The sequence below is a fragment of the Pelodiscus sinensis genome, chromosome 9 (assembly GCF_049634645.1).
Source record: "Pelodiscus sinensis isolate JC-2024 chromosome 9, ASM4963464v1, whole genome shotgun sequence".
In the NCBI taxonomy this organism is placed as follows: Eukaryota; Metazoa; Chordata; order Testudines; family Trionychidae; genus Pelodiscus; species Pelodiscus sinensis.
The window spans coordinates 76,498-97,298 of NC_134719.1; the positions used below are offsets into that span (position 1 = coordinate 76,498).

At 69.3% G+C, this 20,801-nt stretch overlaps 1 protein-coding gene across 3 annotated transcripts in view; it reads right to left on the reverse strand.

The window, feature by feature from the left end:
* Positions 1-20,801, reverse strand: part of SLC6A9 (solute carrier family 6 member 9) — a 52,410-nt gene that overhangs the window by 6,128 nt on the left and 25,481 nt on the right. For all 3 annotated transcript variants that reach the window (XM_075935793.1, XM_075935794.1, XM_075935795.1), the window contains exons 3-10: positions 8,138-8,294; positions 7,249-7,380; positions 6,053-6,308; positions 5,608-5,740; positions 4,600-4,734; positions 3,193-3,296; positions 2,341-2,578; positions 942-1,076 (exon numbers count right to left, since the gene is read on the reverse strand). In XM_075935793.1, coding sequence (XP_075791908.1) covers positions 942-1,076; positions 2,341-2,578; positions 3,193-3,296; positions 4,600-4,734; positions 5,608-5,740; positions 6,053-6,308; positions 7,249-7,380; positions 8,138-8,294 — 1,290 coding nt within the window. The remainder of the gene's footprint in view (positions 1-941; positions 1,077-2,340; positions 2,579-3,192; positions 3,297-4,599; positions 4,735-5,607; positions 5,741-6,052; positions 6,309-7,248; positions 7,381-8,137; positions 8,295-20,801) is intronic.

A 20,801-nucleotide genomic window follows, 5' to 3' on the forward strand; every position in this document is an offset into this window, starting at 1 on the left:
TGCACATGCATTAGTGCATGGCACAAAATGCATTCCACACATGGCTGGAAAACATCCGCAGGACCACTGCGGCTTGGCACGGATGCCTGACTCGGCAGGGATTTTACTCACTTTCTGGTGAACATGAGCGCTACCGTCCTAGAGTAACCCCGTGCGCATGCCTCAGTTTCCCTGGGCGCTGACTGATGCTAGCTAAGGGTGGGAATTTGAGGTGAGGCTGCCCCGCGGCCCCCACGTGCACCAAGGCCGATGCCCTTTGCAACCTGGAGCCGGGCCAGGGGGCCAGCAGTGCCCTGGGACAGCAAAGGCCAGGAGAAGAGCCTTGTGCATGCGTGTGTGTGTGGGGGGGGGGGTTCAGTCTCACTGGCTTAGGGTGCAGGGAGGGGGGCAGGGCCCTGGCTCTGGGGTCCCCTCTCCCCAGGGTGGGCTGCCCTGGCTGCTCCTGGTCCCTGTGCTGACCAGTCTGTGCGGCGCTGGGGTCCTGCTCCCAGCCGGCTGGGAGACCTGTCTGGCTGTGGCTGGGGGGGGGAGGCAGAGCCCGGGGCCTCCCCCACTGCTCAGTAACACACTGCCAGCCCCACCCAGCATGGGCATCGCTGCCTAGCACCACCTGGCACTGCCGCCAGGACGCTATCCTATCCCGGCACTGCATGGGCCCACGGCGCCCGGCCTGGCCCTGCAGGAAGGGGGCAGGCGAGGCACAGGGCCCTCGACAGCCCTGGCAAAGCCCAGCGTGCCCGCGCCAAGGCCACAGGACCTGCGAGCCGGCTGCTAGTGCCATGGGCCCCAGCTCTGCTCCCGCCGCGTCGCCTCGCCCGGCCCCGCCACAGCCACCCCGGGCAGGGTCCGGAACGCCGGAGCAAGGGGGGACGGTCCCCAGCCCTTCCGCAGAGCGATGGGGCAGGAAGGACAGTGGGGGGTCAGGCTGCCCCATGCCCTACCTGGGTGGTGAGTGGGATGCCCAGCAGGAAGCCCACCACGGCCACGCCCAGCGTCACGAACATCTTCCGCTGGATGATCCAGTCGTTGCCCACCTCGTCCACGATGGCCGTGACCAGCGTCTCCAGCAGGCAGAACTGCCGGGAGCCAGCGTCAGCCAGTGCGAGGCCTGGGCATGGTGCCCCTGGCTCTGCCGGCTGCCCCCTGCCCTGCCCCTGGCTCTGCCGGCTGCCCCCTGCCCTGCCCCTGGCTCTGCCGGCTGCCCCCTGCCCTGCCCCTGGCTCTGCCGGCTGCCCCCTGTCCTGCCCCTGGCTCTGCCGGCTGCCCCCTGTCCTGCCCCTGGCTCTGCCGGCTGCCCCCTGCCCTGCCTCTGGCTCTGCCGTCTGCCCCCTGCCCTGCCCCTGGCTCTGCCGGCTGCCCCCCGCCCTGCCCCTGGCTCTGCCGGCTGCCCCCCGCCCTGCCCCTGGCTCTGCCGGCTGCCCCCTGCCCTGCCCCTGCCCCTGGCTCTGCCGGCTGCCCCCTGCCCTGCCCCTGGCTCTGCCGGCTGCCCCCTGCCCTGCCCCTGGCTCTGCCGGCTGCCCCCTGCCCTGCCCCTGGCTCTGCCAGCTGCCCCCTGCCCTGCCCCTGGCTCTGCCACCTGCCCCCTGCCCTGCTCCTGGCTCTGCCGTCTGCCTCCTGCCCTGGCTCTGCCGGCTGCCCCCTGCCCTGCCCCTGGCTCTGCCGGCTGCCTCCTACCCTGCCCCTGGCTCTGCCGGCTGCCCCCTGTCCTGCCCCTGGCTCTGCCGGCTGCCTCCTGCCCTGCCCCTGGCTCTGCCGGCTGCCTCCTACCCTGCCCCTGGCTCTGCCAGCTGCCCCCTGCCCTGCCCCTGGCTCTGCCGGCTGCCCCCTGCCCTGCCCCTGGCTCTGCCGGCTGCCCCCTGCCCTGCCCCTGGCTCTGCCGGCTGCCTCCTGCCCTGCCCCTGGCTCTGCCGGCTGCCCCGTCCTGCCCCTGGCTCTGCCGCCTGCCCCCTGCCCTGCCTCTGGCTCTGCCGGCTGCCCCCTGCCCTGCCCCTGGCTCTGCCACCTGCCTCCTGCCCTGCCCCTGGCTCTGCCAGCTGCCCCCTGCCCTGCCCCTGGCTCTGCCGGCTGCCCCCTGCCCCTCCCCTGGCTCTGCCACCTGCTTCCTGCCCTGCCCCTGGCTTTGCCGGCTGCCCCCTGCCCTGCCCCTGGCTCTGCCGGCTGCCTCCTGCCCTGCCCCTGGCTCTGCCACCTGCTTCCTGCCCTGCCCCTGGCTCTGCCGGCTGCCCCCTGCCCCTGCCCTGGCTCTGCTGCTGCCCCTTGCCACCCCCTCTGCCCTCCCCACCCTCTGCTGCCCTCCCCATCCCTGGGGCCCCTGCCCTGCCCGCCGGCGGGCGCTGGTACCTGTGTGCCCAGCCCCAGCAGGATGAGCATGAAGAAGAAGAGGACGGACCAGAGGGGCGAGATGGGCAGCAGCGTCAGGGCCTCGGGGTAGGCCACGAAGGCCAGGCCGGGCCCGTGGTCGGCCACCTGGGAGACGTCCACGCCCAGGTGCTGGGCCATGAAGCCCAGGATGGAGAAGATGACGAAGCCGGCGTAGACGCTGGTGGAGCAGTTGGTGATGCTGATGATGATGCTGTCCCTGCAGGGCAGGTGAGTCAGAGAATGGGCAGGGGGCGTTGGCAGGCAGGGGGTGTGGCCAGGCAGGGGTGGGAGTCAGGGGGCGTGGCCAGGCAGGGGTGGGAGTCAGGGGGTGTGGCCAGGCGGGGGGTGGGAGTCACTGGGCGTGGCCAGGCAGGGGCTGGGAGTCGGGGGCGTGGCCAGGCAGGGGCTGAGAGTCAGGGGCCGTGGCCGGGGGAGAGGGGGGAGTCAGTGGACGTGGCCAGGCAGGGGCTGGGAGTCAGTGGGCGTGGCCAGGCAGGGGTGGGAGTCAGGGGGCGTGGCCAGGTGGGGGCTGGGATTCAGGGGGCATGGCCAGGCAGGGGCTGAGAGTCAGGGGCCGTGGCCGGGGGAGAGCGGGAAGTCAGTGGGCGTGGCCAGGCGGGGGCTGGGAGTCAGTGGGCGTGGCCAGGCAGGGGTGGGAGTCAGTGGGCGTGGCCAGGCAGGGGTGGGAGTCAGGGGGCGTGGCCGGGGGGAGGGTGGGAGTCAGTGGGCGTGGCCAGGCGGGGGGGGTCAGTAGGCGTGGCCAGGCGGGGGGGTCAGTAGGCGTGGCCAGGCGGGGCTGGGAGGGCGTGTCCCAGCAGGTGGGCCGCTCACCTGTAGCAGTTGTTGTGGAACTTGTTGTAGGAGGCCATGGTGATGAGCCCGCCCCAGGCGCAGCCCAGGGAGTAGAAGATCTGGGAGGCAGCGTCTCCCCAGACCTGGCAGACACAGAGAGGTTACCACTGGCCCAGAGGGACGGGCAGGAGCCCAGCCCAGGGTCACCCCACTCCACACTGCTGGGGTTGGCAGCCACAGATGGCTCAGGGCCGCACTGGCAGGGGCTATGGGGCAGGAGTGGGGGGCATCGTCAGGGGTGAGGGGCAGGGCTGGGCTGGCAGGGGCTATGGGGCAGGAGTGGGGGGCATTGTCAGGGGTGAGGGGCAGGGCTGGGCTGGCAGGGGCTGTGGGATGGGAGTGAGGGGCACCGGCAGGGCTGGGGGCGCAGGGCTGGCAGGGGCAGCGGGGTGGGAGTCAGTGGCACTGGCAGGGCTGGGGGGCAGAGGCTGTGGGGCAGGAGTCAGGGGCACCGGCAGGGCTGGGCTGGCAGGGGCAGCGGGGCAGGAGTCAGGGGCACCGGCAGGGCTGGGCTGGCAGGGGCTGCGGGGCGGGAGTCAGGGGCACCAGCAGGGCTGGGGGGCAGGGACTGTGGGGCGGGAGTCAGGGGCACTGGCGGGGTGGGGGGCAGGGGCTGTGGGTCGGGGGGGGTGGTCACCAGCAGGGCTGGGGGGCAGGGGCTGCGGGGCGGGAGTCAGGGGCACCGGCAGGGCTGGGGGGCAGGGGCTGTGGGTCGGGGGGGGTGGTCACCAGCAGGGCTGGGGGGCAGGGGCTGCGGGGCGGGAGTCAGGGGCACCGGCAGGGCTGGGGGGCAGGGGCTGCGGGGCGGGAGTCAGGGGCACCGGCAGGGCTGGGGGGCAGGGGCTGTGGGTCGGGGGGGTGGTCACCAGCAGGGCTGGGGGGCAGGGGCTGCGGGGCGGGAGTCAGGGGCACCGGCAGGGCTGGGGGGCAGGGGCTGTGGGTCGGGGGGGGTGGTCACCAGCAGGGCTGGGGGGCAGGGGCTGCGGGGCGGGAGTCAGGGGCACCGGCAGGGCTGGGGGGCAGGGGCTGCGGGGCGGGAGTCAGGGGCACCGGCAGGGCTGGGGGGCAGGGGCTGTGGGTCGGGGGGGTGGTCACCAGCAGGGCTGGGGGGCAGGGGCTGCGGGGCGGGAGTCAGGGGCACCGGCAGGGCTGGGGGGCAGGGGCTGTGGGTCGGGGGCGTGGTCACCAGCAGGGCTGGGGGGCAGGGGCTGCGGGGCGGGAGTCAGGGGCACCGGCGGGCTGGGGGGCAGGGGCTGTGGGTCGGGGGGGGTGGTCACCAGCAGGGCTGGGGACAGGGAGCGAGGGATCCAACGCAGCCTCCTCAAGACTCCCGTGCCCAGGGAAGGGCAGAGCCCCCCGCCCGGCGCGTCCCCGGCTCAGACCCACCTTGGCGTCCAGGATCTTGTCCCACTGGGGCGTCAGGTAGTAGGCGATCCCGGTGGCGGCGCCCTCCAGGGTGATGCCGCGCACGAAGAGGATGGTGAGCACCACGTAGGGGAAGGTGGCTGTGAAGTACACCACCTGGCGGGCGGACGGACGGAGCCACGGCTCAGCCTCGCCGCCCTGGCCCTGCCCACGCGGGGGCTGCCCCGGATCCCGGCTCAGCGGCCGTTCTCTGTGCCACCTGGAGGCAGGCTCCGTGCCGGCAGAGCTCCCCGGGGCACCCTGGCGGCACCGTGGACGAGGCCTGCGCCCAGCTGCTTCAGACAGGGGGGCTGCAAGGGCCTGGCACGGCACAGGGGCACCGCCTGGCACAGGGCTCGCGGTAGGAGCTGTGCTGGCGGAGACGTGGGGCTCTGAGCCGGCACTGCCAGAGCCGCGGAGCCGGGCGCTGGCCCCAGGGAGCCCCAGCCGCTCCGTCGCCAACGCAGCCAGGCGCAGGTGCCATGCAGGCTCAGCCCCCCAGGCGGAGTCTCCCCCGGCGCCTGTGTTGGGGCACGCTGGGCAGAGCCGGGGCCTGCAGCCCAGAGGTAGTGGGGTCATGGGGCCGGCTCTGGAGGGAAGGACTGGTACCCCCCCACGTGCCATAAAAACCCAGGACCATAGTGGGGGGAGCGGGGCAGCTGAGGGCTTCACCCCTGCAGAGCAACAAGGCTCCAGACTTCGGCCATGGGCGGGGAGGTCTTGGGGCTACTGGGGTGGGTGGCTTCGGTCCCCACGTGTGAAAATATTTCCCGGAGCCCTGCAGCACACAGCTCCAGCCAGCACCCAGCCCTGGGTCGCACTGGACTTCTGGATCCATGCACAGCCCGACGGGAAGAGCTATGGAGAGGGAGGAGCCAGGCCCAGGAGGGGAGGAGCTATGGAGAGGGAGGAGCCAGGCCCAGGAGGGGAGGAGCTATGGAGAGGGAGGAGCCAGGCCTAGGGAGGGGAGGAGCCAGACAGTCTACTTGCTTTTCCTGATGACTTGACACCCTTGATGAGGCAGAGGAAGACCACGACCCAGGAGACGCCCAGGCAGCCCAGCAGGGGGAGCCGCACCTCGCCCAGGTTCCCGATGTCGTCCGAGATCTTCAGCACGTAGCGCCTGCCCCACGGGGAGCGAGTGTGAGAGACGCCAGCAGCAGCCACCTGCCCCGGAGCCCCGCCCCTTTGTCCTGCAGCTCCACCCCTCTGCCCCAGAGCTCTGCTCCTCTGCTCCACCCCTCTGCCCCGCCCCTTTGTCCTGCAGCCCCCCCCCCGCCCTGGAGTCCAACCCCTATACCCCAGAGCCTTTCTGCCCCATCTCTTTTCCCCGCCCTCTGCCTCGGGGACTCCAACCAGCAGGGACGTCAACCCCATCCCGCCCTGGGGCCTGGCTCTGGGCACAGCGCCCTGCCCCTCTGCTCCAGGCGGGCACCTCCAGAACTCCTCGCTGGGGCTGGTGCGCTGCAGCGTGTGGTTGAGGAGCTGGCTGAGGTTGCGGGGCGGCGCGGCGGAGCCGTTGGTGGCGTCCAGCACCCCGCTGCAGTCGGGCGTGTTCCAGGGGTTGGAGCAGAAGGCCCAGGGCAGCACCCGCGTCATGGAGGAGAAGAAGTAGTAGAAGGCCAGGCAGATGACCACGTTGTAGTAGATGCCGATGTACGTGGAGACCACCATCATCCCGTAGCCCACGCCTGGGGACAGGCAGCGCGTGAGGGGAGGGGCAGCGCTAGAGCCAGTGAGCGGGAGTAGGTGGGAGTGCAACAAGTGTAGTCACATGCAAGTGTGCAACACGTGTGCACACAGTTAAGTGTGCAGTGCGTATGCGGGCACACCGGACCAAGCACGCAAACGTGTGTGCAAATGGGCATGTAAAGCGTGTGTTCAAGAGCGTGTGTGAGTAGATGGGTGAGTATGCGAGGAGGCTCTGTGCACAGCAGTGTGTGTGTGAGTGTGCATGTGAGTGGCCAAGTTGGATGTTTACAGGGACGAGTGTGCAATGGAGCATACGCACGAGTGGACAATGTGTGTGTGCACAAGCGAGTGTGCAGGCGAGGGTCATGGGGAAAGTGTGCCAAAGTGTGTGCAGCCTGTGGCTGTGTTGGTGGGAACGTGCACGCTGTGAGGGCAGAGGAAGAGTGTGAGGGGGTGTGTGCAAACCCAAGTGAGTATCTGCGGGCAGGTGTGAGCACAAGCTCAAGGTGTGTGTGAGTGTACCCAAGGCCAGTGTAAGTATGAAGAGGGGTGGGCGTGAGCACGCACCAGGGCAGGTGTGAGCATGAGTGAGCACTGGGCCGGGAGCAAGTGTGTGCAGAGGTGGGTGTGACCGTGCGTTGGGGTGTGCATGAGCTTGTGCAGGGAGAGGAATGAGTGTGCACAGGGTAGGTGTGAGCCTAAACACTGGCTGGGGTGTGTGTGTGTTCTGGGGCAGGCCGGGTGTGGGTGCTGGGGCGGGGCGGGTGCTGGGGCGGGTGCCGGGGCAGGGTGGGTGCTGGGGCGGGCGCCAGGGCAGGGCGGGTGTGGGTGCTGGGGCAGGCCGGGTGAGGGTGCTGGGGCGGGGCGGGTGCCGGGGCGGGGCGGGTGCCGGGGCGGGACGGGCGGCTGTGCGCCGAGGGGGGCGGGAGGCCCTCTGACCTTTGAACATGGGGCTGATCCTCCAGACGCCCAGGCAGCCCTGGCTGGCGAACTGGCCGAAGGAGAGCTCCATGAAGAAGAGGGGGATGCCGCAGAAGACCAGCATGATGAAGTAGGGGAACATGAAGGCTCCTGGGGGCGAGGGGCAGAGACGGGGGGTCAGGGGAGCTGTGGGTGAGGGAGCCAGCCCGGCCCCACCAGCTCTCCGCTGACCCCCAGCCCCTCACCAAAGCTTCCTGCTGGCCCCGCCCACTCCCTGCAGCCCGGCGCCCCCTGCTGGCCCCGCCCGCTCCCTGCAGCCCGGCACCCCCTGCTGGCCCCGCCCGCTCCCTGCAGCCCGGCACCCCCTGCTGGCCCCGCCCGCTCCCTGCAGCCCGGCGCCCCCTGCTGGCCCCGCCCGCTCCCTGCAGCCCGGCATCCCCTGCTGGCCCCGCCCGCTCCCTGCAGCCCGGCGCCCCCTGCTGGCCCCGCCCGCTCCCTGCAGCCCGGCACCCCCTGCTGGCCCCGCCCGCTCCCTGCAGCCCGGCGCCCCCTGCTGGCCCCGCCCGCTCCCTGCTGGCCCCGCCTGCTCCCTGCATCCCCTGCTGGCCCCGCCTGCTCCCTGCAGCCCGGCATCCCCTGCTGGCCCCGCCTGCTCCCTGCAGCCCGGCACCCCCTGCTGAACCCACCCGCTCCCTGCAGGCCAATGCCCCTTTCTGGCCCCGCCCGCTCCCTGCAGCCTGGTGCCCCCTGCTGGCCCTGCCCACTCCCTGCAGGCCAATGCCCCCTGCTGGCCCCACCTGCTTCCTACATCCCGGCGCCCCCTGCTGGCCCTGCCCACTCCCTGCGGCCTGGTGCCCCCTGCTGGCCCCGCCCGCTCTCCGCAGGCCAGGCAGCGCTGAGCACACACCTCCCCCGTTGCGGTAGCAGAGGTAGGGGAAGCGCCACACATTGCCCAGCCCCACGGCGTAGCCCACGCTGGTCAGCACAAACTCAATCTGGTTGCCCCAGTTGCCCCGTTTCACGTTCTCGTCTCGCTTGGTCGGCTCCCCAGGGACGGCGCCGTTCTGTGGAGAGAGGTGGGGGCAGCGCCATTAGCAGGGGACGCCTCCCCCAAGGCCCTGCCAACTGGAGACCCCCCCCAGGAGATGGGGGAGGGGAGATACTGCACTAAGCAGCTGGTTCTGCCCATTCCAGCCCCACAGCTGCTCCAACTCTTTCCCCAGATGCCGGGGCCCCAGGCTCTCTGCAGGCAGGGGCAGGTGCTGCAGGGAGAAGAGGAGGCAGCCCCCCCCCCGAACAGAGGCCTCCCCCGGATCCTCCCTCCTCCCCCATGACTGCAGGGAAGCTGGAGGCTGCGACTCATACAAAGCAGGGCCGAGCGGAGGCAGCACAAAGGCACCTCTGTTCCCACCGCCCCCCCCCCCCCCCCCGTCCAGCAGCCTTGGCTGGGCTGCCTCCGGCACCGCGAGCCCGGAGCTGGGAGGGAAGGGGATTGGCCCCCCGACCCCTGGGACTAAAGTGATGCCTGACGGGTGGGGCCGGGAGCAGCGCCGGGGAGCCGGGCACGGGGGGGGGGGGCCAGGAATCGTGGGGGACAGGACTCGGGGAGGGGGTTCAGGACTCTGGGGTTCCCAGCCCAGCATGGGGCAGGGGATCTAGGCCAGTGGCTCTCCGCCTTGCCAGCCTGTTCCCTTTGCAGAGGCAGCCCTGCCCTGCAGCCCCCCGCGTGGGCCCGCTCTGAACAGCGCCCTGCTCCCAAATCCGACAGCGAACTGCACCCGCGCCCCTCGGCCGAGCGGGAACACGGGGCTCCGGAGCCACCTCCTGCCTTCGCCGGGCTCTTCTGTTGCCGCGCGGGGTGCTGGCCAGACGCTGCTCTCCATCCCCCCCGGGCCGTTCTGCCCCCACGCGGGGCACTGGGCCCTGCCCCACGGCACTGGTGCTCAGTGCCATGGCAGGGGCTGGACGCCGGTAGGTGCCCCTGGCGCAGCCTGGACCCAGCTTTCCCTGGGGCAAGAATGGAGCTTTGTCCGGGCCGAGTCCCTCCTGCTGCGGGGTGGCTGGTGCCGGCGCCGTGCCGGGTGCACAATGCAGCCTCACACCAGGGCCCCACGAGGGAAGGGCTGGGGCTGTCGGCAGCCGGGGGCCCAGCGCCCGGCGAGTGAGGGGCATGGAGGCCAGCAAGCACCTTGCAGCCGGGTGCCCAGGGCTGAGCTGGCTTTGGCCCTGCCCCGCGGCCCTGCCATAGGTGGAACTGCTTCTGAAATTGTGCCCGGTGAGCCAAGGGGGCGAGGGAGCAGAGCCCTGCCCTGGCAAACTGGCTGCCCCCCAGACATGATCCCCCTGCAGCTCTCAGCCAGCGAGGGCACGACGGGGTCCCGGGAGGTGGCAGCACCATGCCCCCGACTCTGCCTGTGTCCGCTCTGAGCCCAGTCCAGCCCAGCCCCCCCCTTGGGCCAGCCAGCCCAGGTGGGTACCGAGAGGGGCCCCCCGGAGCACCTGGCATTGTCTGGGCAGGGAGCTGGCACCCCCGGGCTCCCAGGCACGTCTCCTTGCCCTGCGGGGGGGGGCTCCGTGGCCCTGCACTGGGAGCTGGGGGGCCACCCCCCCGCCCCGCATGTGACTTCCTGATCGGTAGCAGCTGTTGCGGGCGCGCTGCCAGCGGCTCCAATCTGCCTCCGGCGCGGGCGCCCGAGCGTGTCATTCTATCAGCACCGGGAGCAGCCATAGCTCCCGATTCCCGCGCCGCGCGGCCGAGCCAGCCCCGCACGCGCCACAGCCAGGGAGAGCCCCCAGCCCCACCCAGGCCGGCCCCCAGACAAGGGACCCTGGGGCAGGGGGCTGGCTGCCACCTCCCACCCACAGAGCCCCAGCGAGCCATCGGGGAGCCTGGCTCCGCGGCTGTGAACAGGGTCCCAGGGCATGGGGGCCGGGGAGTTTCTCTTGTCCCAGCCTGCCCCATTGCCAGTGGGCCCCAGTGCCTGCCCCACAGCCCCAGCCAGGACTCCCAGAGCCTGGCGCTTGGTCTGCCCCACGGTACACAGCCCCCAGGGGCACCTCCAGCCTGCCCCATTGCCAGTGGGCCCCAGTGCCTGCCCCACAGCCCCAGCCCACGCCGGGCTCTGCCACTCCCCCAGCCATCAGTGCTGCCCCACAGCAATGGGGCGGGCTCTGCGAGCCTGGCCTGGGGCAGGAAGCGACCCAGCCCCACGGGAGCCCCCGCTCCTGCCGGCAGCACGAGGCCGGGCCGCCCCGCCGCAGGGCCCATTAGCAGGTCACGTGCCTGGGTGCCCGGCTGGAGTGGGCCCTCGTCTCTCGGCAGCGCCCTTGCTGGGGCTCAGCTGCTTACCTCTGCCCCCCATGCTCCTGCTCCACCCGGCCCCTCGGGCCCCCTAGCCTGGGGTGTGCTGGCCTGAGCCCTTTGTGGGGGGAGGGGAGCTCACGTGTGCAGGCTAATCGGCCGGCTGAGTGGCGGAGCTAACGAGGCTGCTGTTCAGCCTGATTGGCAGCAGCTGGGGTGGGCGCTGCAGGCTGCCAGCATTGCGGTCAGGCCCTGGGGGCCGTGCCGTGGGTGCGCTCTGGGCTGGCATGCAGGGATCGGGTCCTTGGGTGGCACCTTGCAGCCCTGGCAGACAGGGCACAGCCCCAGGCCTGCTCACCCCACGGCCTCACGCCAGGTCCGACGGTGCCCCGGACACGCCCAGCCACGAGGACCTGGGCAGCACGGGCCCGGGGCTCCCTGCTGGCACCGCGGCTCCACCTTGCCCAGGGCCCGTCTCACCGCCGCGTGGGGCCCCAGGTGTGTCCAGCGCCCGCGCAGGGAGCCGCCAACAGGAGGCTGGGCAGCGCATTGGGGGGCCCAGCTGAGGGGCCCGCCCAGAGACACCCGGCTGACCCTGGGCCCCAGCAGACCAGCCCGGGAGCCGAGGCGGGCGCCCGCGAGGAGCCGAGTCCGGCCTGGCTGGGGGCTGGCCCATGCGCCGACCCCAGGACAGACGCCAGCGCGGCGCTGTGCCCGGCCCCAGCCCGACCCACGGGATTCCCTCCCGGCCCGAGAAGCTGCAAGAGGCCCTGGGGACGCCGGCCGTTCGCCTGCCCGCCCCCGCCCTAACCCCACGGGGAGCGCCCCCCACAGGGGCCGAGGGGGAAGGGCCCAGACGGGATTCACGCCGACCGTTTGCTCCATCACCGCTGCGCCCTGAACCGGGAACTCTGCAATTGGTGCCTGGCTGATTCCTTTGGCCTGTTTTACCCCTCCCCTTCTCCCCCCTCCCTCCCTCCCTCTCCTTCCTCCTTCCTCCCCTCCTCCCTTTCTCCTCTTCTTCCCTCTCTCACCTCCCCCCCTCCCTCCTCCCTGCCTCCCTCCCGTCTTTCTTAGAACATAAGAATGGCCAGACGGGGTCAGACCCAAGGTCAATCCAGCCCAGTGTCCTGTCAGCCCACAGTGGCCAGCGCCAGGTGCTCTAGGGGGAGTGAATCAAACAGGTAATGATCAAGCGATCTCCCTCCTGCATCCATCTCCACCCTCTGACACCATTCCTTACCCAGCCTGGCTAATAGCCATTTATGAACTTAACCTCCATAAATTTATCTAGTTCTCTTTTAAACCCTGTTATAGTCCTAGCCTTCACAGCCTCCTGCAGCAAGGAGTTCCACAGGTTGACTATGCGCTGTGTGAAGAACAACTTCCTTTTCTAGTTCTTATATTATGGGAAAAAGTAAATAACTTTTCCTTATTCACTTTCTCCACACCACTCATGATTTTATAGACCTCTATCATATTCCCCCTCAGTCTCCTCTTTTCCAAGCTGAAAAGTCCCAGTCTCTTTAATCTCTCTTCATATGGGACCCGTTCCAAACCCCTCATCATTTTAGTTGCCCTTCTCTGAACCTTTTCTAATGCCAGTATCTCTTTTTTGAGATGAGGAGACCACATCTGTACGCAGTATTCCAGATGTGGGCGTACCATGGATTTATAGACGGGCAATAAGATATTCTCATTCTCTATCCTTTTTTTAATGATTCCTAACATCCTGTTTGCTTTTTTGGCTGCTGCTGCACCCTGCGTGGACGTCTCCAGAGAACGACCCACTATGACTCCAAGATCTTTCCTGATTAGTTGTAGCTAAATTACCCCCCATCATACTGTACGTATAGTCGGGTTATTTTTCCCGATGTGCATTACTTTACACTTATCCACATTAAACTTCATTTGCCATTTTGTTGCCCAGTCACTTAGTTTGGGGAGATTGTTTTGAAGTTCTTCACAGTCTGCTTTGGGCTTAACTACCTTGAGCAGTTTAGTATCGTCCCCAAACTTTGCCACCTCCCTGTTTACCTCTTTCTCCAGATCATTTATGAATAAGTTGAAAAGGATTGGTCCCAGGACTGACCCTTGGGGGACACCGCTAGTTACCCCTCTCCGTTCTGAAAATTTACCATTTATTCCTCCCTTTGTTTCCTGTCTTTTAACCAGTTCTCAGTCCATGAAAGGACCTTCCCTCTTATCCCATGACAACTTAATTTACACAAGAGCCTTTGGTGAGGGACCTTGTCAAAGGCTTTCTGGAAATCTAAGTTCACTAGATCTACTGGATCCCCCTTGTCTGCATGTTTGTTGACCCCTTAAAGAACTCTAAGGCTGCATCTAGACTGGCATGATTTTGCGGAAATACTTTTAATGGAAAAGTTTTTCCGTTAAAAGTGTTTCTGCAAAAGAGCATCTAGATTGGCACGGATGCCTTTGCACAAAAGCATCCGTACCCAGTGTAGACGCGCTTTTGCACAAGAAAGCTCCGATAGCCATTTTAGCCATCGGGCTTTCTTGCGCAAAAAATTAAGGTGCCTGTCTACACTGGCCCTCTTGCGCAAGTATTCTTGTGTAAGAGGGCTTATCCCTGAGTGGGAGCATCAAAGTATTTGTGCAAGAAGCACTGAATTCTTACAGTAGGAAGTCAGTGTTCTTGCGCAAATTCAAGCGGCCAGTGTAGACAGCTGGCAAGTTTTTGCGCAAAAGCAGCTGCTTTTGCGCAAAATCTCAGCACTCTAGACGCACCCTAATAGATTAGTAAAACAGGATTTCCCTTTACAGAAACCATGTTGACTTTTGCCCCACAAATTATGTTCTTCTATGTGTCTGACAATTTTATTCTTTACTATTTCAACTAATTTGCTTGGTACTGATGTCAGACGTACCGGTCTGTAATTACTGGGATCGCCTTTAGAGTCCTTTTTATATATTGGCGTTACATTAGCTACCTTCCAGTCCTTGGGTACAGAAGCTGTTTTAAAGGCTAGGTTACAAACATAGTTGTTAGTTCCGCAATTTCCCATTAGAGTTTTTAATGCCATCTGGTCCTGGTGACTTGTTACTGTTCAGTTTATCAATTATTTCCAAAACCTCCTCTAATGACACTTCACTGTGAGACAAGCCTTTTACACACAAGCCAGCCGGCGGGAGGTGCTTAGGGTTCAGGGTGCGACTCGGGGTGAGGTCTGAGGTCCAGGACCCCAACAACCAGCCTCACCAGTGGGCCCAGCGCTGCTGCACCTCGGGTCCCTGGCACCAGCGCGGGTCAAGCATGGCTCTGCCCCGAGCCCCAAAGCAGGGGCCTTGCTCCCAGCCGGCTCCTGGACTGTTCCCACTGACGGCAGTGGTGCACACGTGCTCTCACACGTGCTCTCACACGTGCTCGTGCACGGAGAGGAGCCAGCTCATCCCAGGCCTTTGTCCACCCGGCTCACTCCAGGGCAAGTGGGCAGGTTAGGGCCTTGCGCCCACTTCCAGTGGCTGGGGCCAGAGCCTGGCTCCTTCCCCGGCCTGTGCCAGGCCCCCACGCCCTCCCCCCGGCGGGCTGGCCACCAGCACGGGCAGGCTCCGAACACGCTCCCAGGCTCCAAGGGCGGCCAGGGCCATTGTGAACTAGTCCGACCGGCAGGTGGCAGGGCACCGCCCCCCAGCCCGACCCCTGGCTGAGCCTCGGCCACCGCCAAGGCCGGGGTGAGTCGCGCCGCAGAGGAGCTGCGGTTTATCCTACTTCCGAGCAGCCGGTGCCCCAGGGCAGAATTCCTTCCTGACCCCAGATCAGAGCACACGGGCGCCCGGGAGAGAATTCCCTGGAGTGACTGCGAGCCCCCCAGGGCCCTGGCACCGCAGGCGGCCCCCCAGATGGAGGTGCTGGAGCACACGAGCCCTCTTTCCGCTGTGGCCCCTTCCTGGTGTGGCTCCTGCCCCGGCCGCTGGCTCCCTGCCCCCAGGCGGCTCTGCCAGCACCAGGGACTGGCGCAACGTCCGGTCACATGCCTCCCTGGGCTGGACTCACCCCGGAGCTGATGGCAGGGCAGGGAGGGGGGGCAGTGCCTGCTGGGCACCAGGCCAGGCGTGGCCACCGCCAGCGCCGCGGGGGGAGGCTCCATGCCCGGCACCGGGAGTCCGCACCCCCCACTCTCCCCAGCGCCATCCCTGTTGCTGTCCTATGGGCAGCGCACACCGTGCCCAGCCAGCGCCATGCTGGGAGCGGCAGCCTGGCTGGAGCCGGGCAGATCCCTGTGCCCTGGCCGGGGGCCGGTGGGCTGGCACAGGGGGCTGCCATGGGGTGAGCGGGGCAGGTGAAGCCAAGTGCGACTGGCAGGAAGAGGGGTGGAGGGGCTGGGGTCAGACCTATCTCCCCAGACTCCTCCCAACACAGGGCGTACCCCCCCTTCTCCAGCATGTGGGGTCTCCCTGCGCTGTGTGTGACAGGGAATGTCCCTCTGCGTGCGCGCACACAGCGCACACACACGGCACACACAACCACACAGTGCATGTCCATAACGTGTGCATACACACACGGTGCACACACGGTACGAGCACACACACTGTGCGTACACACGGTGCACACAGTGTGCATCCAATCACACACGTGCACATACATGGTGCACACGGTACAAAGTGCACACACAGGGTGTATACACACACGTAAGGAGAAGATCTTTATTTGGAGCCAGCGTGGGAGGCCAGAGCCTACGGCCTCCGTCTGCAGCCAGACTGGCCGGTCCCCTCCTCGCAGTCCCAGTGTCCCGCCAGGCTGGCGAGGAGCAGCCCCCGTCCCAACGGCGCCCACTGACTGCGGGGAAGCCGCAGGGCTCCACGTGGGCAAAGAAAACTCCGTTGGGCGCGTGGGGTCTGGGGAGCAGCCACCCGGCACCCTGCTCCTGCCAAAGCCAGAAAGGCGCCGCCTAGCAGAGCCCTGGGACCTGCATTGGGACCAGCCCTGCCTGCCCCCCGCCCCATAGCGCCCCCTAGTGCTGCCCTGGGCCCAGCCCTGCCTGCCCCCCCGCCCCATAGCGCCCCCTAGTGCTGCATTGGGCCCAGCCCTGCCTGCCCCCCGCCCCACAGCGCCCCCTAGTGCTGCCCTGGGCCCAGCCCTGCCTGCCCCCCGCCCCATAGCGCCCCCTAGTGCTGCCCTGGGCCCAGCCCTGCCTGCCCCCCGCCCCACAGCGCCCCCTAGTGCTGCCCTGGGACCAGCCCCGCCTGCCCCCCGCCCCACAGCGCCCCCTAGTGCAGCCCTGGGACCAGCCCTGCCTGCCCCCCGCCCCACAGCGCCCCCTAGTGCTGCCCTGGGACCAGCCCTGCCTGCCCCCCGCCCCACAGCGCCCCCTAGTGCTGCCCTGGGACCAGCCCTGCCAGCCCCACACCCCACAGCGCCCCCTAGTGCTGCCCTGGGACCAGCCCTGCCTGCCCCCCGCCCCACAGCGCCCCCTAGTGCTGCCCTGGGACCAGCCCTGCCTGCCCCCCGCCCCACAGCGCCCCCTAGTGCTGCCCTGGGCCCAGCCCTACCTGCCCCCCGCCCCACAGCGCCCCCTAGTGCTGCCCTGGGACCAGCCCTGCCAGCCCCCCGCCCCACAGCGCCCCCTAGTGCTGCCCTGGGACCAGCCCCGCCTGCCCCCCGCCCCACAGCGCCCCCTAGTGCTGCATTGGTACCAGCCCTGTGTGACGTAGTGGGGGTAACTTGCCAACGCTGTGGCGACCTCTGCTGTCTGTAACACGAGTCATTATGCAAAGGGGGCTCCAAACCGGTCCGACCAGCTACCCCCCATGGGGAGGAACAAAGGAAGGTGGATGCCGCCCTGGCTGGGGGGCAGGGCTGGAGGAGGGTGAGTTAGTTTCTGTCTGGGAGGATGGAGGAAGCAGCCTCAGCAACAGGCTGGGGGGTTTAGAAGCCGAGACCCCTGCCCCATATCAAGGGGGGCTGAGGCATCCTAGGCCTGCCCTGTAACCTGATGACATCTGTGCTGTGCTGTATCCTGGAGAGGCAATAAACCACCTCTATTCTACTGGCTGGCGGAGTCTGTTCGTGCCATTTCGGGGGTGCAGGAGGCGGGGGACCCCAACGCGCCGTCACACCCTGCCTGCCCCCCGCCCCACAGCGCCCCCTAGTGCTGCATTGGGACCAGCCCCGCCTGCCCCACACCCCACAGCGCCCCCTAGTGCTGCATTGAGACCAGCCCTGCCTGCCCCATCTGCCCCCCGCCCCACAGCGCCCCCTAGTGCTGCATTGGGACCAGCCCCGCCTGCCCCACACCCCACAGCGCCCCCTAGTGCTGCCCTGGGACCGGCCCCGCCTGCCCCACACCCCACAGCGCCCCCTAGTGCTGCATTGGGACCAGCCCCGCCTGCCCCCCGCCCCACAGCGCCCCCTAGTGCTGCATTGGGACCAGCCCTGCCTGCCCCCCGCCCCACAGCGCCCCCTAGTGCTGCCCTGGGACCAGCCCTGCCTGCCCCACACCCCACAGCGCCCCCTAGTGCTGCCCTGGGACCAGCCCTGCCTGCCCCCCGCCCCACAGCGCCCCCTAGTGCTGCACAGGGACCAGCCCTGCCTGCCCCCCGCCCCACAGCGCCCCCTAGTGCTGCATTGGGACCAGCCCCGCCTGCCCCCCGCCCCACAGCGCCCCCTAGTGCTGCATTGGGACCAGCCCCGCCTGCCCCACACCGAACAGTGCCCCCTAGTGCTGCCCTGGGACCAGCCCTGCCTGCCCCATCTGCCCCCCGCCCCACAGCGCCCCCTAGTGCTGCATTGGGACCAGCCCTGCCTGCCCCCAGCCCCACAGCGCCCCCTAGTGCTGCATTGGGACCAGCCCCGCCTGCCCCCCGCCCCACAGCGCCCCCTAGTGCTGCATTGGGACCAGCCCCGCCTGCCCCCCGCCCCACAGCGCCCCCTAGTGCTGCCCTGGGCCCAGCCCTGCCTGCCCCCCGCCCCACAGCGCCCCCTAGTGCTGCATTGGGACCAGCCCCGCCTGCCCCACACCCCACAGCGCCCCCTAGTGCTGCATTGGGACCAGCCCCGCCTGCCCCCCGCCCCACAGCGCCCCCTAGTGCTGCACAGGGACCAGCCCTGCCTGCCCCCCGCCCCACAGCGCCCCCTAGTGCTGCATTGGGACCAGCCCTGCCTGCCCCCCGCCCCACAGCGCCCCCTAGTGCTGCATTGGGACCAGCCCCGCCTGCCCCCCGCCCCACAGCGCCCCCTAGTGCTGCCCTGGGCCCAGCCCTGCCTGCCCCCCGCCCCACAGCGCCCCCTAGTGCTGCATTGGGACCAGCCCCGCCTGCCCCACACCCCACAGCGCCCCCTAGTGCTGCACAGGGACCAGCCCTGCCTGCCCCCCGCCCCACAGCGCCCCCTAGTGCTGCATTGGGACCAGCCCCGCCTGCCCCCCGCCCCACAGCGCCCCCTAGTGCTGCATTGGGACCAGCCCTGCCTGCCCCCCGCCCCACAGCGCCCCCTAGTGCTGCCCTGGGCCCAGCCCTGCCTGCCCCCCGCCCCACAGCGCCCCCTAGTGCTGCATTGGGACCAGCCCTGCCTGCCCCCCGCCCCACAGCGCCCCCTAGTGCTGCACAGGGACCAGCCCTGCCTGCCCCATCTGCCCCCCGCCCCACAGCGCCCCCTGGGTATTTCTGGGCTGCAGGCGGGCGCCAGGCGCTATGGTGACGGGCGCTGGGGCTGCGGGTGCCATGGGGTGGCCCCTATGCTGACTCCCTAGTTTCCCTGACTCCGGAGCTAAAACGTGCAGTCGTGTGTGAACTAGATGCAAATTAGCTCATTGAATTACCAGCATCACACGGCCCTGGCCCCACGCCCCACACACCCTGCCCCCTGTACCCCTGCCCCGCCAGCATGCCCTGCCCCCACGCCCCACACACCCTGCCCCCTGTACCCCTGCCCCGCCAGCATGCCCTGCCCTCGCCCTGCCCCACACACCCTGCCCCCTTGTACCCCTGCCCCGCAGCTGCCCCCACGCCCCACACACCCTGCCCCGCCAGCATGCCCTGCCCTCGCCCTGCCCCACACACCCTGCCCCCTTGTACCCCTGCCCCGCAGCTGCCCCCACGCCCCACACACCCTGCCCCCTGTACCTCTGCCCCACCAGCATGCCCTGCCCCCACGCCCCACACACCCCGCCCCCTGTACCCCTGCCCCGCCAGCATGCCCTGCCCCCACGCCCCACACACCCCACCCCCTGTACCCCTGCCCCGCCAGCATGCCCTGCCCTTGCCCTGCCCCACACACCCTGCCCCCCCTTGCTCCTGCCCCACTAGCATGCCCTGCCCTCGCCCTGCCCCACACACCCTGCCCCCCCTTGCTCCTGCCCCACTAGCATGCCCTGCCCTCGCCCTGCCCCACACACCCTGCCCCCCCTTGCTCCTGCCCCACCAGCATGCCCTGCCCTCACCCTGCCCCACACAGGTCTTCCCCCCCTTGCCTCCGCCCTGCCCGCATGCCCCACACAGCCCTGCCCTCTGGTGCCCATCAGGCTGGGGGCCCAGCTGGGCTCCGTGGGGCTGCTCCTGCTGGGGGGTCTCTGTGTCACCCCAGACCCCCTCGGGGCCCCAGGCTCTGCCCAGCAGCCCCTCCCTTTCCGGGCGGGGAGCCTGCGGGGGCACAGGGAGCTCGTACCCAGATGCCTGGACATCACCCACCTCCAGAGCCAGCATCACAGCCGGTTGCCATGGGGATGGCAGTGAGGTCATAGGCAGGGGACGGGGGGGGGGGGGGGGGAGGTTAAAGAGATGCTAATTAACTGTCTCTAAATTGCCCTTTCCCAGCCCCTCGCCGGGCCCCCCAGCTCGTCTGGAGGAGGGGACGCTGCACCGGGGAGGGGGGGGCTTGCTGTGCCAGCTCCTGGCCCCAAGCGCCCCAGGACACGGAGCCCCACTGCAGCACAGGCTGGGGGCTGGCAGTCCTGCCACGGGACGGGGGGGTTTGGCCCACGTGCCCCTCCTCCCGTGGCAGCTCCGGTGCCCGCTGCAGGCACTGCCTGCCCTGCGCCCATCTGCTCCCTGCGCACGAGGCACGGACGCTCAGCCTGGCTGCAGGGGACAGCAGCTTGGGGCCCGAGCTGGCACGGGGCCGTTCCTCCCGCCGCTCGGTGCACACGGACCCGGCCACGGATCCCCTGCTGCGGAGGGGAAGCCGGCTGGGCTCCACCCCAGCACCAGGCGCAAGTCTCTGTGTCGCAGGCGGCCTGCGAGGGACAGGGGAGCACAGCCAGTGGAGGGGGGGGACTCAGGAGCACTGAGGGCTTGTGCCCCTCACTCCCGACCTGCAGCCCCTGCCAGCCCAGCCCTGCCCCCCCCCCGCCAGTGCCCCTCACTCCCGACCTGCAGCCCCTGCCAGCCCAGCCCTGCCCCCCCCCCGCCAGTGCCCCTCACTCCCGACCTACAGCCCCTGCCAGCCCAGCCCTGGCCCCCCCCCCCCCCGCCAGTGCCCCTCACTCCCGACCTGCAGCCCCTGCCAGCCCAGCCCTGGCCCCCCCCCCGCCAGTGCCCCTCGCTCCCGACCTGCAGCCCCTGCCAGCCCAGCCCTGCCCCCCCCTGCCAGTGCCCCTCGCTCCCGACCTGCAGCCCCTGCCAGCCCAGCCCTGCCCCCCCCCCGCCAGTGCCCCTCGCTCCCGACCTGCAGCCCCTGCCAGCCCAGCCCTGCCCCCCCCCCCGCCAGTGCCCCTCACTCCCGACCTGCAGCCCCTGCCAGCCCAGCCCTGCCCCCCCCCGCCAGTGCCCCTCACTCCCGACCTGCAGCCCCTGCCAGCCCAGCCCTGCCCCCCCCGCCAGTGCCCCTCACTCCCGACCTGCAGCCCCTGCCAGCCCAGCCCTGCCCCCCCCCGCCAGTGCCCCTCACTCCCGACCTGCAGCCCCTGCCAGCCCAGCCCTGCCCCCCCCCCGCCAGTGCCCCTCACTCCCGACCTGCAGCCCCTGCCAGCCCAGCCCTGCCCCCCCCCGCCAGTGCCCCTCACTCCCGACCTGCAGCCCCTGCCAGCCCAGCCCTGCCCCCCCCCCGCCAGTGCCCCTCACTCCCGACCTACAGCCCCTGCCAGCCCAGCCCTGCCCCCCCCCCGCCAGTGCCCCTCACTCCCGACCTGCAGCCCCTGCCAGCCCAGCCCTGCCCCCCCCCCGCCAGTGCCCCTCGCTCCCGACCTGCAGCCCCTGCCAGCCCAGCCCTGCCCCCCCCCCCGCCAGTGCCCCTCACTCCCGACCTGCAGCCCCTGCCAGCCCAGCCCTGGCCCCCCCCCCTGCCAGTGCCCCTCACTCCCGACCTGCA